At 31.2% G+C, this 17510-nt stretch overlaps 1 protein-coding gene across 2 annotated transcripts in view; it reads right to left on the bottom strand.

The window, feature by feature from the left end:
- LOC108913004 (MFS-type transporter SLC18B1-like) overlaps positions 1-17510 on the bottom strand; it is a 34026-nt gene that overhangs the window by 6619 nt on the left and 9897 nt on the right. The window contains exons 1-5 of one of the 2 annotated variants that reach the window (XM_018718455.2): positions 8710-8817; positions 6235-6242; positions 5967-6114; positions 2399-2582; positions 309-615 (exon numbers count right to left, since the gene is read on the bottom strand). In XM_018718455.2, coding sequence (XP_018573971.1) covers positions 309-615; positions 2399-2582; positions 5967-6114; positions 6235-6242; positions 8710-8727 — 665 coding nt within the window. In that variant the 5' untranslated portion in view covers positions 8728-8817. Of the gene's footprint in view, positions 1-308; positions 616-2398; positions 2583-5966; positions 6115-6234; positions 6243-8709; positions 8880-17510 lie in introns of those variants that run through there. The other variant, XM_018718454.2, reaches the window with a different exon arrangement.

The raw sequence follows: 17510 nt of genomic DNA, 5'->3' as shown, positions 1-17510 counted from the left end.
GTTTTTGTTGATTGTTCGAAAACGGCTACTCCAATAAGGAAATGTGACATAACATTTTTTATTTAGAATTTGAAGGTTTGTCAAATTATGTTAAAAAATACGGTGTTGCTTTTTAAAAAAATATCGTTTTTGTAGCTACTGCAGAAATCTGGTAACACCAGAAATAATTGTTTGTACATTTTTCTTTATCAAGTTATTTCCTACAACTTTGCATTTGGAAGTACTAGTCTATCACTTCAAATAAAAAAGTTGGCCTATGACAGGTTTTAAGCAAATAGCACTGTATATTAATAAAAAAATATTCTTACGTTGGTACAGGTATAAAAGGTGCGGGACCAATTAACATGAATCCTGCAGCGACAAGTATTGTTCCTACAATTGTAACAATTTTTGGATTATAGAACCGATCACACAGCCATCCAAATCCTGGAGCTATAATCGCGTACGTTCCTCCATTTACTACAAACATAAGCCCCAATTCAATGCCTGTTAAATTAAGGGGCCGAAGATGAGGTTCGAATGTGGCTTGAAGAAACCCGATGGAAATACTTGTCACTATAATGCTAGCCGCAGCTAACATCACTCCTGGAATCTTGAGAGCTTTGAATATTGACGCTGTAAAAAGTACAGTTTTATGTCGAAATTTACTTTTGTAAATTAATATTTCAATATAAAAATATAATATAATAAAATAATATTAATATAATATAAAAAATTCTAATTCGTTTTCCCAATAAACCAGAACAGTCTAGCAACAATTCTATTTCCAAAATCGCCTGCTGTCAAAGTTACACCCCTTTGGGTCCAGATTATATATTTCGCTCAGTTGGAGAAATACAGAAGAGAAGAATGCAATTTGAAATGTTACTGTATCTTTCTTTATTTAATCTTCTGCGATTCTCGAAAGGGGTTGAAAATGTCAACCCGTAACGATTTTTCATTACATCTTTTTATAAAAAAATTGAAATTCAGAGAATACCATTTAAAAATTTGGCTATTTAATAACATTTAATAATTTCTTCAAATTGTTGAGTGGCTAATATATGAGTAGGTAATCTTCTTAGTGCTTCCATTTCAGAAGTAACTGTTTGAGCGTGTGGTCATTTTCTGCGATATGTTTTTTAAAACTTTTGGTCCTAATAAGAACCGAAATGAATATTAGAGAGGAGCTAGAGATTTTAATAGCTGGCCCACCCCCATAGAACCTAGTCCGAGAACAACAAGAGCAGGCCAAAGATTTCTAGATGACGCTAAGGAAGTGAAAGGTAATTCTGTAACTTGTAGCGGCCAATATAAATGAGTATAACTCTTATAGAAGACATTTTTGGAAATAAGTTTGAATAGAAGACTTCCTTTTTGGCAAGGAATCGTTTCTTAAATATTTTCCTTCTAGAAACTTCCTTCTAGAACAGAAACAAGCTTCTAGATGTACTTAGTGTAAATGTTATAATGGTCTAGTTCTTCATCACTAGGTTTTTTTTATTAAAAAAAAAACTCTATTTCATCAATTTATAATACATAATATTGTTTTTAAGCAGACTTCTATCTAGAAATGCCTGAAGATGAAAATTTATCAATTACTGACATCAGCTTAAAATTTTAAAAATATTAGGTCCTGTTTAAAAATATGGATATAGTTTATGCCTAAAGAATACTAATTACTAGTTATAATCAGTAATTGGCTATTTTTTGCTTCTTTCAAAGCTTTTTAAATTTTTAAGCAGAACCTTCATACAGGGTAGGAAAGTACCGATGGTCTATCTGAAGTTACGTGAGAGCGACAAAGTAAGCCATAGAAATCCATGCGATAGAGAAGGATGGCTATAATGAAGGCGTCTCTTAGTCACCGCCCGTTTCGCCCTTCCACAAATAAGATCCACTTCTTATTTCTGATAGACCATCGGTACTTTCCTACACTGTATAATTAAAACATTAAATGTGTATAAAAATAATATTCTGCACTATAAAGCGATGAAATTTGAGATAAAGATATTTTACATGGATTAAGGCTATGTAGCTGGTATTGATAGATTTTTAATAAAAAAAATTCCTAAAATGATTTTCTAAATCACTTCTAAAAAATATCCCAAGCAACCTTTGAATTACCAACTAGATCATCGCAAATTCGATCGAATCGTGAAAAAGTAAGTTTTTTATTTAATGGGACATTCTATATTCGTATTCGAAAAACTTTTACAGTTAGTGATAACATTCCTTAAATATTGAAGATAACATGGTCTGTTAAAATGTATAAACAGTTAAATAGTTATAATTAGAAGTGAAGTATTTTATAATGTGAAAGGAAAAAGTACAAAACTTATTTGAAAACTTAAATTTGAGATATCTAATTAAATTAAATGATTTATTTCAGATCAGTAATAAGTAAGGTAATACTTACGTCCAGCTTCTCTGTCTGTACCGGCTTCATGTTTTGGTAAAACTATAGCTGTTAAGATAGCAGACATAAACAAGGCAGAGCCCATAACTGCGAAAGGCAGTGTATACCTTCCAACTTCATAAAGAGCTCCACCAACAGTTGGTCCAACTATTAGCCCCAAACCGAAAAATGTTTCTAGAGATGCCTAGTTACAAAATTAAAAAAATATATAATATTTGAAATCAGAACCCGGCTAACCGGCTAAAATAGGATAGGTACATACTATTTTTGGTCAGAAGAAATCTGTAAAAGTAATAACCAAGATATATTGGCACTTTATCAAATGGGCAAATAGAACTTAAATACTAAATTTCAAATAATATCGTTTTCGTCAAAAATGTTACTAGAGTAGATGTACATATATGCTCAGGTACTATCATGTGGTTCTTTAGATTTCACTTGAAATTCTGAAATTCCAGAGATGAATTACTTATTAAAAAATAAGTGTAAGTTGTAAGTGTAAGCTTTTGTCCTAGGAGATTCATTTTTTGAGATACAAAGCATTAAAATACTTTGAAAAATAAGTCAGTATTTTTATTATATGTTAATAATCTATAAACGGATTCGAAACAGATTTGGTGCAACTTATAAACGAAGAGAGGTCTTTTAATTGGTGGAATTTTAGTTCTAACACTTTTACCGATGTGCGGGGCCCCAAAGTACGCAACTGAATTCTTCCGAAAATAATTAAATAAATTTAAATCTACCAAAAACAACTCTTACAATTTTTTGGGAATGTACGCTGTTTACGAGCTATTTCGTTTCACTTTCTAACTATTAAGTGGATGTTATTGCAGAAAAACTATTGGCACCATATCTGTTATACATAAGAAAATTGTTAATCTTCGACAAGAAAATGTTCATTAATAATCTAAAGTGTACCAAAACAAGTATTTTTTTTTAATATACATATATGTCGTATCGAATTAAATTATGTAGTTTAGTAATCTTTGCTGATCCCAATCTGTTTGTATTGGTAGTATAAACCATATCTTCCACACAAAATAATACAATGCAATTAACACGGGAGAACAAGGCAGACATTGCTTTCACACAAGAATTTTTTATAATATTTATTGATGATAACATTAGTAATCGATCCATCCAATGCTGTGCATATTCTTGTCCAGTCCTGTTTTTGTAGACCAACAGGGGAGAATGTTTGTCTCTATACCCAGAAAAAAGCGGAATAGCTCATAAATAGCACATTTTTCAGAAAAATAATCAGAAAAATTTTTGATAGATTTTGGACAGTACATCAGAATTTATTATTTTTTTCGAAAATACTCATTTATATATAAAAAAAAAAACTGGCTGCACACCAGAGACTACAACAGCGGTCTTCAAACTTTTACGACTTGCGGAACCCCGCCAACATTTAGATTTTTTTAAGGAACCCCTACACCTAAAATAAATTTTCGAACACATTTTTTACTGATTATTTAATATATTTACAAATATTACGATTAACAAAATAAATATTCCACTACGTAAAAATCAAAGAGATGTGCTTGAATATTTTTACATAATATGTTAAAATCAGGTGCTATTGTCGTAAGTTGCAATCGGATTTCAAATTCTGCATTAAGCGTATTACGATATTTTGTTGCTACTTACATACGTGGAAAATGATTTTTTGCAGAGGTACGTAGTTACAAAAGGCATTATACATTTATTACCTGGTCAACAATTTCAGGATAGTCCTTATAAATCTCTAGCCAATAAGTTATAAGCCGACTTACTTGCACTTGCATAAATAGATAAAACTCTTGCAGTAACTTATACGCGTGTACTTATAAAAATAAAAAGTTTTATGAGTATTTTTTGAATTTTGTAATTATCGATAATAAAATTTTAAATTTTTGACTGAGTCGCGCCAGAGAGGTTGTGCCGAACACAGTTTGAATACCGCTGGACTAGAAGATAGAACGGATACAAAAATTTATATAGAGCAAAGCTCATTTATTTTTCAATAAGGAATTCATCGCTAGTCTGTTACTCCGAAAACAAAAATTCTTTTCGTAACTGTATATAAAGAAAATTTTCGCTGGCAGAGATATTATAAAATTACCTACAGACTACGAAATTCTGAGTATCTTTTATTATTACTTCTTCAAAATAACTTCTATAACTTCTTCAAAATTAATTTTGGATCAACGGTGTTTTGGACGTTTTTTTTCGTATACCTACTCGTAAGTATTATAAAATTAGGTACATATTTATACAAAACTAGATACTAACGAAATTAAGGAAATTATTTATTTTCTGGGTTACTGGTCACAATAAACACTTAGTTTATAAAACTATTATTCATTTTAACATTTATTTATTCGTTACGATCGTTTCGGGTTTTATCCCATCTTCAGATAACACCATTATATACATGGATTACAAAAATATTTCTTATATACATAATTGTTAAAATCTAAAATCTTTTTTTACATCTATTAAACAAAAACATTATTAAAAACACATGTTTTTGTTTAATAGATGTAAAAATATTTTTAGAAAATTTAGAAATGAGAAAATTTTTATAATGATGCTGTTATCTGAAGATGGGATAAAACCCGAAACGATCGTAATAAATAATGTATGAATGAATTAAACTAAGTGTTTATTTTGACCAGTAACCCAGAAAATAAATAATTTTCAAGAATTAATTATATGGTCAGGAAATTATATATTTAAGAAATTAAGGAAATCACAATAATGGCTGAAAAAATAAAAAATATATATATTTTACATTATATGAAAAGTGTCCCAAAAGAAATGCAGGATTTCATATTTTAATAATTAAAAAGTTGGCAAAGTTTTTACATATTTTTAGAGGATAGACATTAAATATGAAAGAGAATATGGGACAGATATCCTCCGCGACCCATTCTTTATTCAAGAAAATTCTATATCACGCTCTCGCATAACTGTGGCTGAATTTCGTTGATAAATCTGCGAATTTACGCCTTTAATTTAGGAATGGTATTCATTTGGGCAGAATAAACCTTGACGAATTCCCACAGGAAAAGTCGCATGGCGTAAAATCGCATAATCTTGGTGGCTAAGTCACTTCACTGTTAGTGAGATTAAATTTTTGTTGTAAGTGCAAGTGGATAGTTTTACTTGCCATATGACAAGTAGCACCATCTTGTTGGAATCACATGTCATCTAAATCCATGCCATCAAATGAAACTACAAAAAGTTCAATCTGTCGATATCGTTCTCCATTGACAGTCATTGCGTTTCCAGCCTCATTTTCAAAACAGAACGGACCAATCACCCCACCAGCGTAAAATCCACACCACGTAATTTGCGCACAGTCTCAGCTACACAATCTCCGTACTTGTAATGAATATTCATAATCTCCACTCGCTCATCCGTCGTATAGCGCTCCATTTTTTCTAGCCGCAACGTGTTTAGTATAACATGTGACCCTGCAGAATGCTGCCAACGTTTCAGAATGAAAATGGCGCACAATACAAATCCTGCGTTACTTTTGGGACACCCTTTATATGGAACAAAAAATAATACTTACAAAAGTTGTTGCCACATTGTCGGGAAATTCTTTTGCAATTATAGCAAAACTTGCAGTCAAAAATGCTGCATTTCCTAATGCTTCTACGATTCTTATTACAAAACTTAAAATTATAAAAGGATAATGGCCTTCTACCTTGTCCAGGAGACTAAAAATAATTTAAATTTTTAATTAATTATACTAGACTAACTATTTATATACTTATATTGATATTTCATCTCTGCAGACTTGTAAATGGGGTTACTCAGAGAGGGACTTGCTTACTTACATTGTGCGCTATAAAGTTAAACAGATAAAAAATAAATTGTAATTTGGTACTACATTTTGATATTATTATTACTGTAAAAACAATAATCTTATCTTTAATCATATTTTGCATATTCTTATAAAAATAAATATAACTGCGAAGCATTATGCTTCTACTAAAAATCTGAAGCTATCAGGAAGTAATTTTATATTATGTTTTAATATTTATAGCTCAAAAAATAGAATTTAGTGAATACTTAGTACAAAATACTTATAAGAGATACGTACTTTCTTTATCTGCGGAAAAACCTTCTAAGGGGGTGAAAACCACCCCCAACGTTTATCCCCAAAATCAGTTTTTTAAATATCTCTATCTAGTACGATTTGATAATATTTATGAAACCGACTGGGAATTATTTTGCATCAAAATACGATATTATGCGTAATGTTTTGTTCTTATAGTGGTAAATATTATTTTTTGTTTGTTTTGCAAAAATCTTAAAAAACTCAAATAGTCACCAAATTACTTCTGTTCTTTATTAAATTGAATTTTGAATTTGACATATTTCGGTATTTTAAAAAAAAAAGTGAAAATATTAAAAAACCTTGTACAACTATTTTTTTTTACAATTCTGAAACCAATAATTCCTCATCAAAATAAAACAAATGTTTATGAAATAAATTGTAATGATTGCAACGGTATTTATAGAAGAAGAATTTATAACCATAAATACAGGGTGATTCACAACTTATCCAAAAAAATTTGCGAATAGATGCAGCATGAGAAATGGAGTCAATATCGCAGAAAAAATTTTTGTAAAAACCTTATAGTTTCCGAGAAAAAAATTATTGAAGTTATAGTACATTCAACCACTACATAGCTGGACAACTGTAGTCTCTAGTGTCATTCGCAATACGCGTGGAGAGCAACGTGGCCTCAGCGACTTCGAATACTGACATCCGAATTTGTAATCGTCGTTGCGATAGTGTTTACCTGTTATCTGTGATGTTTACAATAGTTTTTTAGTAGTTAGTGTCAAAAATGGTTTGCGTGTATAGCAACTCGGAGTTGATGGATGTCGTTTTAATTTATGGTGAAGCAAGACAACATTTGCATTATGGTAAAGCATTTGTGTTATGGTGAAGCAAGACAACGTTTGTGTCAGTTCGTAGAAACTGATTAAGACGGACCTAAATGTGTTTACACGTTGGTGGATAAGATTTTGAACAATTGTTGTTGTAACATCCGGTATGTCAAATGATTTTATTATTTAAAAACACAAATTAATTTTAATAATTAATAAAGACTAAAGCAGTTGAATTTGCCGATATAAAATAGGTGCTATAAAATTATATTTATTTCTTTTCTTGCGAAAGTTTTTGTCGGTTTTTATGACACCGCCATGCCAGTCGCATTGTGCGAGGTCAAGTTTTACAGTGGACCAGTTTCCAGTGCCGTGCAGAAGTGTATTTTTAAATCATTTTCGAACTGCCCTTTTTTATTTTTTTCTTTACAAAATTGTATTTGTAAGGGTCCCCTGTACATCCAGAATTTTTTTTTGGATAAGTTCTGAATCACCCTGTATAATAATATTAGAAATGAAAATACCTATAAATAGCATTGCCTTGTCAAAACATGCCACAGAATAATTGATCGATTTGAATAATATTAAAATTCTTAATAATGAAAGTAATTGTCATAAAAGATGTATTTTAAAAATGATTCAAATAAAAAGAAATGAAAATTCGATTAATAATAACAGTCTCATTGATGGGTTATCACGTATTTATTTTGACCTAAGTAAATAATTAGATATGTATTGCAAATTTTTTACTACCTTGTATATCTCCTATGAAATATAAAATAAAAATCTATACGATTTCTTATGAACTTTCCTTACCCTGATTTGGTTCGTTTTAAACCAGAATATTTTCACGTCATATTTATATTATGTTTGGCTTAATATATTTAAAAGTTTTAAACAATATCTACGTATGTAAGTTTTAAAATGTTTTTAATAATGTTTTATAATAATTCACGTTTGATGATGTTATCTGAAGACGGAGTAAAACCCGAAACGATCGTAATAAACAATTTCTAGATGAAAAATAGTTTTACAAACTAAGTGTTTTTTTTACTAATATCCCAGGAAATAAATCATTTTTAAGAATCGGTTACATATGAGACTGGTAAATAAATAAATATATCTCTAAATGTATGTATTTTCAAAGTAATAAGCCACACCTCGGTCAAAATAAATAAACACTTCATCCGAGCGTTAGTAAGAAAATTAACGTAGATATTAAACAGTTAGGTAATACCTACACTATTTTTAGTAAGAATTACAAAAAGAAATATTTCATAAAGTACTAACCGGATAGAAATACGTGTTCTAATTTTTGCATTAGAACTACTGCTTTTCTCTTTATTTTCTAGATTTTACATTATAAAATTATAATCTGAAATATGATTCATAATTAAAGACAAATTACTTACCCAAACAAAATGGCACATACTCCAGTAGTGTATATTCCTCCATTAAAAGTAATTTTAGGTCCTATTTTATTAAGATGTTGTCCATATATTGGACTAATTAAAAATACTACAAATTCGAAGATTCCGAAAACTAAACCATATTCTGTTGCAGAACATCCTTTTTTTTCAGCCTGTACACATTTAGTAAATATATAGACATGATATAGACTGTCCCAAATTGCATAGGCCAAACTTCACCTGATGATAAAACTCCTCGAAGTAAAATAAAAAATTCCCATAAACATGTGTCGAGAGTTGTTTAGGATGCAGGGTATTCAAGTTGAAATATTGAAATAATTTGTGTTCTATTCTTAAATATGATTTGTAATTCCAAATGCAGTAAAAACTCATTAAGGTTAGGCACATTACTGCTCCGTGTCCTGGTTTAACGTCCGCCAAATGACCCATTGTTAACAGACGAAGTGACTTTTTGGACGATCTTATAAACTGCTGCTGTTCGGTGAAATAAAAGCTAAGTTTTGGAACAAGATTATTGTCTTGCTTTCACACGATAATAAAATCATCGTTGCTCATACTTTTGCGTACTATTTTGCGAATTTTGTTTATTTTACAATAACCTAAGGGACAAAAGGAGTATCAGTAGACCTATTCATGATTAATGTACATATAGAATTTACTAAGCCTAGTTTTTTGATAGTTAATTACAGTAGTTGTTTACACAAACATATTGTGGTCAGTCAAGCGAAACTGAGAACAGGTGTCTCAGATACACTATCAAAGTTGTCGTACCTACTGAGGTAATAGATCGTTTTATTTATGGTTAATATAACANAATTTTACTATTGATAATTTTGCCATTACCAATAAGACCAGTGATGTAAATATTAATACTACGAAAACACCTCCAACCATACATTTTAATAATTGTCATAACCTTACAATTAATTTTATAAATAAATAAACTTTAGTTGCCCTAGTAACAGCAATCCAATCATACGCTAATTTTAAATAATTCATTATAAAAATTTCTAATTTTAAATAAATGTTTCCCAATCTACAAATTATTATTATTTTTTAAACAATATGATGAGTGAGTAGTCGTAGATAAAGTATAGTATTTGCCTCGCGTATAATGGCTATATTACACTCGCCTACGGCTCGTGTAATATAGCCTACATTATACGCTCGTTAAATAATATACTATTTTTTCATGAACGTAGAAAAAATATTGTATGCAACTCGTGCAAAAAGTGTTTATTGCACTCGACGTGTTGTCAAACTCGGCCTAACGGCCTCGTTGGACAAATTCACGTCGCGTGCAATAAACACTTACTTTTTGCACTTGTTGCATAAATAACTATTATTATCAGGATAGACGACAACTTTGATAGTGTATTAGAGACACCTGTTTTCAGTTTCACTTGACTGACCACAGTATGTTTGAGTACTTACTACTACTGTAACTATAAAAAAACTAGGCTTAGTAAATTCAAGCTTTTTTTTTGCCTCTAACTATTGGACTAATAGCAACATAGTACGGCAACCCATTAAAAACTGCTTTGTCTAATTCGCGAATTAAAGGCAATATGTCATATTTCTTTCATTCTGAAGTCTATTTCTTTACTCTATTGTTTTTTGTTTCATATAATATAACACAAATAAATCCATAATACCAATGTTTTTCTTTACCTGTAGTCCACTCATCTTAAGTATGCGAGATACTTTAACGGAGTATTTTAGATTTACTTAAAATTCCAAGTCCACGATTAGGTGTACCCAAAATTCGTGGATTTGGCCACTAACTAAAGGTTTGCGAAAGTGAAGGAACTGCTCACTATGGCAATTAGGGATATGGACTTTACAATCTAATTGGTAAATAATTTCTGGGTTGGCTACTACGTTACAAGCTTCTTGAACAGACGTGGCGAGTGAGCCTGCAAACCAATCTAAAATCTAATTCATTCGCACCCGTCGACAGATCAAATCGACGGGTGCGAATGACATTAAATTCCTTTAAGTATGAAACAATTTGGAAGCTGACTTTTAAATAAAGAAATAATCAAAATAAGAAAACTAAGAAAGCACAAACAAAAACGATCGAAAAACTGAAAAGCACTGACGAGTGACATCAAATTTCTTTAGATATGAAACACTAGGTGGGTTTAACCTTGACATAAAAGGAAATTAAATATTGCTGGAATAAATATGTACCAACGAAAATAATTAAAGTAGTAAGAAACACCAACGGAGCCCTAACTAACGATATAAAAATCATTTAGATGCGAAATACTTTGGGGACTGTCCTTGAAATGAAAAAAATTAAGTATGTCTCTAAAGCGAACTAATTCGCAATAATTAACAGTAATTGCGTTTCGATTTTGAAAATTTTGGGCTCACCTTGAAATTTTAAAAAATCAAATATTGCTGCAATAAAATATGCACTAATAAAAATAATTAAGGTACTAAGAATCACTAACAAATGTCGTTAAATTCCTTTAGATATGCATTTTGGGGGCTGACTTTAAATAACAAAATAATCAAAACAAGAAACCCATGGGAGCATATAAGCATTAAAAAGCACTAACCAGGAATTAATGAGTGACATCAAATGTACTTTGGAGATTAACCTTGACATGAATGGAAATCTAATATTGCTGGAACTAAAGATGTACCAACGAAAATAATTAAAGTACTAAGAAATACGAACAATATAAAAATTCTTTAGTTCCCAAACACTTTGAAATCTGACCTTGAAATAAAAAAATCAAATATTGCTAAACTAAAATTGCCAAAACAAAAATTAATTAAGGCATTAAGAAGCACTAACGAATAACGTGTAGGTAGACATTTTCGTGGCTGACTTTGAAATAAAAAGTAATAATCACTCGAAAGCATTTAGAAACATTAATGAATGATAAATTTTGTTTGAATTCTGAACATTTTAGAGGCTGACCTTCATATAATTAAAAGAAAATAAAAAAATTTTGAAACTGAAGAAGCAATAAAGAAAATAAATGAAGCAGTAAAAAGCACTAACGCAGCATCAACGACCTTGAATTTTTTATGAAAAAATTTGATATCTTGGGTGATAAGTTCAGGGACTTATTTCTTCGTGGGTGTGTTTACCGCTCTTGAGAAAATGTTTTTTGGGATGTCATTTACCGTCATATTAAGGCTATATTACGGCTATATTATAGCACCGTTTGCCTAGGAAACTAAAGCTTTACTACAAAAGCATTCGGTGGAAATTCCGTATGCTACTGAAATTTCGATCCATCAAGGTTGACGTTAGCCGAAACAAGAAATATCTTTAATTTACAGGTTTGCGTTTAGGCGGGCCCGTTTTTTAGTCAACACCCTTTCTTACAACTCCAAAACGAGAAAATTCACAAGAATTCAATTTTCTTTTAGGCGGGTCCAATTCCTCACCACATCTCTTCCATTTAATCTCCTTGAAGTAATCTCCGAGTGTCGGCCATCCCGAGGAACGGAACACACCCTCTCCTACAACCCCCAACAAGAAAATTTCGCAAAAATTTTCGTTTAGGTGAGTCAAATTTCTCGTCACATATCTTCCATTTAATGTCCTCAAAGTGGTACTTGAATTTCTACCCCACTTAGGGTTTGGTCTTCGGCACCTCAGGGGAGAATGGCACTTGGGGATTACTTTAAGGACATTAATGGAAGAGATGTGAAGAATTTGACCCGCTTAAAGGAAAATAGAATTTTTGCGAATTTTCTCGTTTGGGGGATGCCCGCCTAAAAGAAAATGTATTTTTTGCCAATTTTTTCGTTTGGGGTTGCAGGAAAGGGTGATCTGCACATCGAGAATGAACGGAACTCAAGTATAAGTTCCAGGGCAATAAATAGAAGAGGTGCGGTGCAGCATTGGATCCGTCTAAACAAAAATTTAAATTTTATTTTTACCAATTTTCTCGTTTGAAGGTTGTAGGGAAAGGTGTATTCCACACCTCGTGGAAAGCCGACACTCGGACATGACTTCAAGGACATTATATGAAGGAGATGTGGCAAAGAATTTGACCCACCTAAACAAAAATTGAATTTTTGCGAATTTTCACGTTCTTGTGATGCAGGAAGGGGTGCGGTCCGCACTCACGGGCAGACGAAACTCAAGTATCACTTCGAGGATATTAAGAGGAAAGGATCCGCCTAAACGAAAATTGAATTCTTGCGAATTTTTTCGTTTGGGGATTATAGGAAAGGGTGTGTTCCGTACCATGGGGTAGACGAAATTATTGGTGTGTTTCGAGGAAGTTTACTGAAAGGGATGTGATCGATTGATTGATCGATCGAAAGTTCAATGGCATGATTCTGTTTTCTTTTCTGTCTTCCATTTCTGCAGCATGTGCTGTAATTCCCAATTCACTATTACGAAAATTACCAAACAAGCTCTTCTGTTTACAGAGCCTTCATAAATGTTTACAAGCCACGTGATCTCCGAGCTTAGACAACCCAACATTGCACGACTGGTACTGGTAACGAATAATCCCTAAATCTTGGCGCCACCAATATTAATGATTCGTTTACAATGAACAGCAACAAACCGTTATGCTTAGGTTCGAGATAATGCAACCGCTGATTAGTTGAATAGAAAAATTACACTAATGAATGTCGGTGAAACAAATGTTGTGTTTTAACGTAATCTTGATCTTATTGTTTTAATAATATTTAATTTTACCGAAATTTAATGGCCAACATGAAGGAAATAACATTACTGTTTCAAACAAAATTACTGGTCACGTGGCTTATAATCATTTATGAAAACTTTGTATAAGCACATATTTCAATGACAATGTAGACTACTAATATAAAAGAATGTCACTAGAGTTGAACAAGTAACAAAATAACGGGCGAGTCTCGGTTATGTGAGATTATTTTTACAAACAGGCCAAACACGGCCATCACTCTGCCGACGCGACGCGTCGCGACGCTACGCTCGGCCTTGCTACAGTGCGCTAATATGATCCAACTTTAAAGATAAATAAATGAAAATGTTCAGATATTTAACTTTGTAGTTTTTACAATAATATCAAATAGATATAGAATTGGATTCTATTTGAGATTTTGAAAAAAATCGTTGTACGTGAAAATTAATAATATTATATAAAAACTGCAACATTAACTGTAAAAATTTTTTAATTTTCTGGACGTGAAGTGAATGAAAGTGAAACTATCACTACGAAAGATGAGACAAATTATTGCCTAGGGTTCCCAGTTTTATCCGACTGTGAATGATTGTGGTTTATGGTCATGTAAAGGATAAAAAAATTAAAACTTGCATGTACATTTTGATTTGTTTATCTTTAGACGTTTTGAATAAAACAGTTTTCTCTGGAATTTCAACTTGAACATTCTGTATCTCAGGAACTAAGCATTTATGGACCCATGTTTATAAACAAAGTTCTATCACCAGGTACGACTATGCTATTCGGGACAACTTGCATAATGTATTAAATATAGAATAATCATTTGTAGCTAACATTTTTCAATTACTTAATTAAAGAAATTTATAAACTACAGTCGTATCCCAAAATAATAGGCAGTGATTTCATCTTTAATCCCGCTCACCATTTTTAGCAGTTCACAAAGAGAAGTACGAGCTGTTTGTAAATTCTTCGTATAAATTGTGTGTGCCGAATTCTCCCAGAGCAGTCGATATTGCACAGTTTTAAGATATTCTTCTGCTGCGTTTGGCGTGCACCAGGTATTCTTGGGTTTATCTATATATCTTTCCGTTAATTTAATTGTGATTGTCATTAATTCTGCCCATTATTATGAAATACGGGTATAGTTGAAATAAATATAAAAAAGTATTTCTGTCTAAATATTTTGCAGGAAAAGAGTGACCCAAAAAGAACCCTATTTTTCGCCCTTTTCGTCGACCTCAAGAATTCAATTCAAAAGTGGTCTAAATGATAGCTCATAGTGATAGTCTCGGATAGTTTAATGTAGGCGAAATTTCAAGTTGAGCATACATTTAATTTTTAGGATATGGCAAATTAAACTCGTTATTTGATTCATCCACGCCAAGGCGACTCCGACATTCTCGGTGACCTCTTGCGTTATCTTAAAATTCTCAACAAATACAAGCAATAACATTTATAACGTAAAATTTTCGGTTATTTTCGAATCTTTCGTTATATTTTACCAAAAATATATTACAAGAAAGTTATAAAGGATTTCTGTAAGAAATAATTTGCATTATTGCTAAATATCTTTGATTTAACGATATTTTTATACTGAAAACATAGCAAATCTTGATGGATCTATATATCCACTTAAAAGATATAGCAAATACTTAAAAAAGTCATTCGGTTTGGCGAGCAATCAGTTTTTTTTGCGAATTCGGGTGCCGTTGGAAGAGACTTCTCTTAAGAAAATACATAGTTGCGTATTATTTTACATGATCTGAGTGATGAAACTGTAAACTCATTACTTGCAAAAAGCGTAGTCCTTCACAACATGATGTTTTCTTAAAGAATATCTAATCTTATCCTAACTGTTGTAAGGCTACATACTTGTATGCATGCAATAGAATCAATTTTAAAAAATCTTCCACCAAATTATCCTAGTTCAAAGTCCTTCGGATACAAGGTTTAGAGTATCTATCGAGATTTTGTAAGTCTCCAATATAAAGATACCGATTAATTGAATATTTTCAGCAAAAATCCTGATGTTTTTGTAAAATCGGCAGTACCTCATTAAAACAAAGTGTTTGGTAAAATCTAATGGTAGATTCATAAAGAACGAAAGATTTTACATAGGAAATTGTACACTTTGTATATTTGAGAATCTTGAACACACTGAACGAGTGTGCCGAGAATGTTGGATTCATCTTGGCGTGAACAAGCCAATTAACAGATTCGACTTGTCATATCTCCAAAACAAAAACTATGCTCAACATAAAATTTTGCGTACTTTAAAGTATCACCACAGGCTATTATTTATACCACTTTTGAATTTTGAATAGAATTCGTGAGGTCAACGGAACGGGCGAAATTTTGGGTAACTCTTTTCTGAAAATTTGGAAATTACTGTTTTTTTAGTGAAAAACTTTTTTAAAATAAACGTTTCACGAAAAGGTTACTAAATCTTACATTTTAAAAGATGCCCTTAGAACTTGCTTATCACTTTTATATTAAGTTTCATGCAAAACATATTTTTAATCGAAGATAAATTAATTTATTTCAAGACTTTTACATATTTTCCATAAACAAACAAATTTAATATGCTATAATAAGGTAGGGAAAGATGCGGCAAAGCGAATTCAAAGGCTCAATGGCATTTTAAATAACGAGTATTTATTGGTCACAATTCAAAATAGTAAACTGACGGTACTATTTATTACCAAATGAAATATAAGTTTTTTCTAATACAGTGATGTACTTACTTATAAAAACGGGTTCTTAATGATAAAATTTTATACAAGAAATTTTGTGCTAGCTTCAGTAAAGTCTGTAATTCAAAAATTGTTACTGGATAATTTTTATGGTAAGTCAAGGACCTAACTAATGAAACGAAAAAAGATTTAGAATACATTTATAAAAAATGCGAGATTGGAGCAGTGCAAATATTTTTTGCACGCTCAGGTAATTTGACACCTTTACTGAATTTGTTGAGACATTTGTTAGTGACGTTTACAAATTAACTATCAGTAAGTTACTTACACTTTACCAATCAGGAGTCGATAAGTAATCTAATAAATGTAGAATTTTAAAAATCAGTTTTTATTAAAGACAAAATTAAAATTTCTATTTGAACGATCATTAAAATTTATTGGAGCAATAGAATTCGGATTTAAAACAACGTTCTCTTCTGATGATGCTTGCTATAGCTGCTGCACATTTTGTAGTAACTAATAACACTCTAGGCTGCGATACCACTTTCTGTCACCGTAGAATTTCCTCGAGAATTTCCATGTAAAATCTTGTCTGAAAATTGATTTTTACACAGAGACTTCGTTATATCCGTCAGCTACAGAGGANTCAATGTAAAAGCCTTGGCATTACTATAGATCCAAAATTGTCTTTTACATTTCACATCGATAGTATAATCAAAGCTGCGTATGCGAGGTTGAGATGTTTATACAAATTTAAATTTATTCTAAGTACGCCTGTGAAATTAAAAATAGTTGATTCTCTAATTGTATCCTTATTTGATTATTGCGATACAGTGTAAGGTCCTTGTTTATCATTTTATGATGAACATAGAATTCAGGTCTTACAAAATACATGCATGAGGTTTTCTGTGAATATTAAAAGAAGGTATCACATTACTCCAAGCTACGTTGAACATGGTTGGTTAAAAATGAATGTGAGAAGAGAAATTCACTTTGCGTGTTTTATTCAGAAAATAATTATTACAGATAAGCCTACATATTTAAAAGAAAAAATTATTTTTGCAGATCAAATACACAGTAGGTCTAGAAGGAACCCTTTCTTATTAATAATACCTCGGCATATAACAGCTACCTTTAGAAAATCGTTTTCCTATTACGCGCCTTTGTTATTTAATTCGTTGCCAGATGATCTTAAACAGATAAAAAATATCAGTAGTTTTAAAAAGAAGGTAAAAGTTTATTTTAGTAGTCCTCATTAGTAAATTCTTGTCAGTGATGATGTGGTATTAAAATGTAGTATAAAAACGTATGTAAATTAGGTTCTAATATTTAGGTTTGTTAATCATACAACAGGAAAGTTATGTTTCTGTTAGATGTTAAATTTACTCCATGTCTATATGTATTTTCTCTTGAAACTTTATAATTTCAGGTTGGGCAAAAG

The sequence above is a fragment of the Anoplophora glabripennis genome, unplaced genomic scaffold (genome assembly GCF_000390285.2).
Source record: "Anoplophora glabripennis isolate ALB-LARVAE unplaced genomic scaffold, Agla_2.0 scaffold808, whole genome shotgun sequence".
NCBI lineage: Eukaryota > Metazoa > Arthropoda > Insecta > Coleoptera > Cerambycidae > Anoplophora > Anoplophora glabripennis.
The sequence above is the reverse complement of the archived record's forward strand: the minus strand, read 5'-3'. Positions and strand labels throughout refer to the sequence as shown.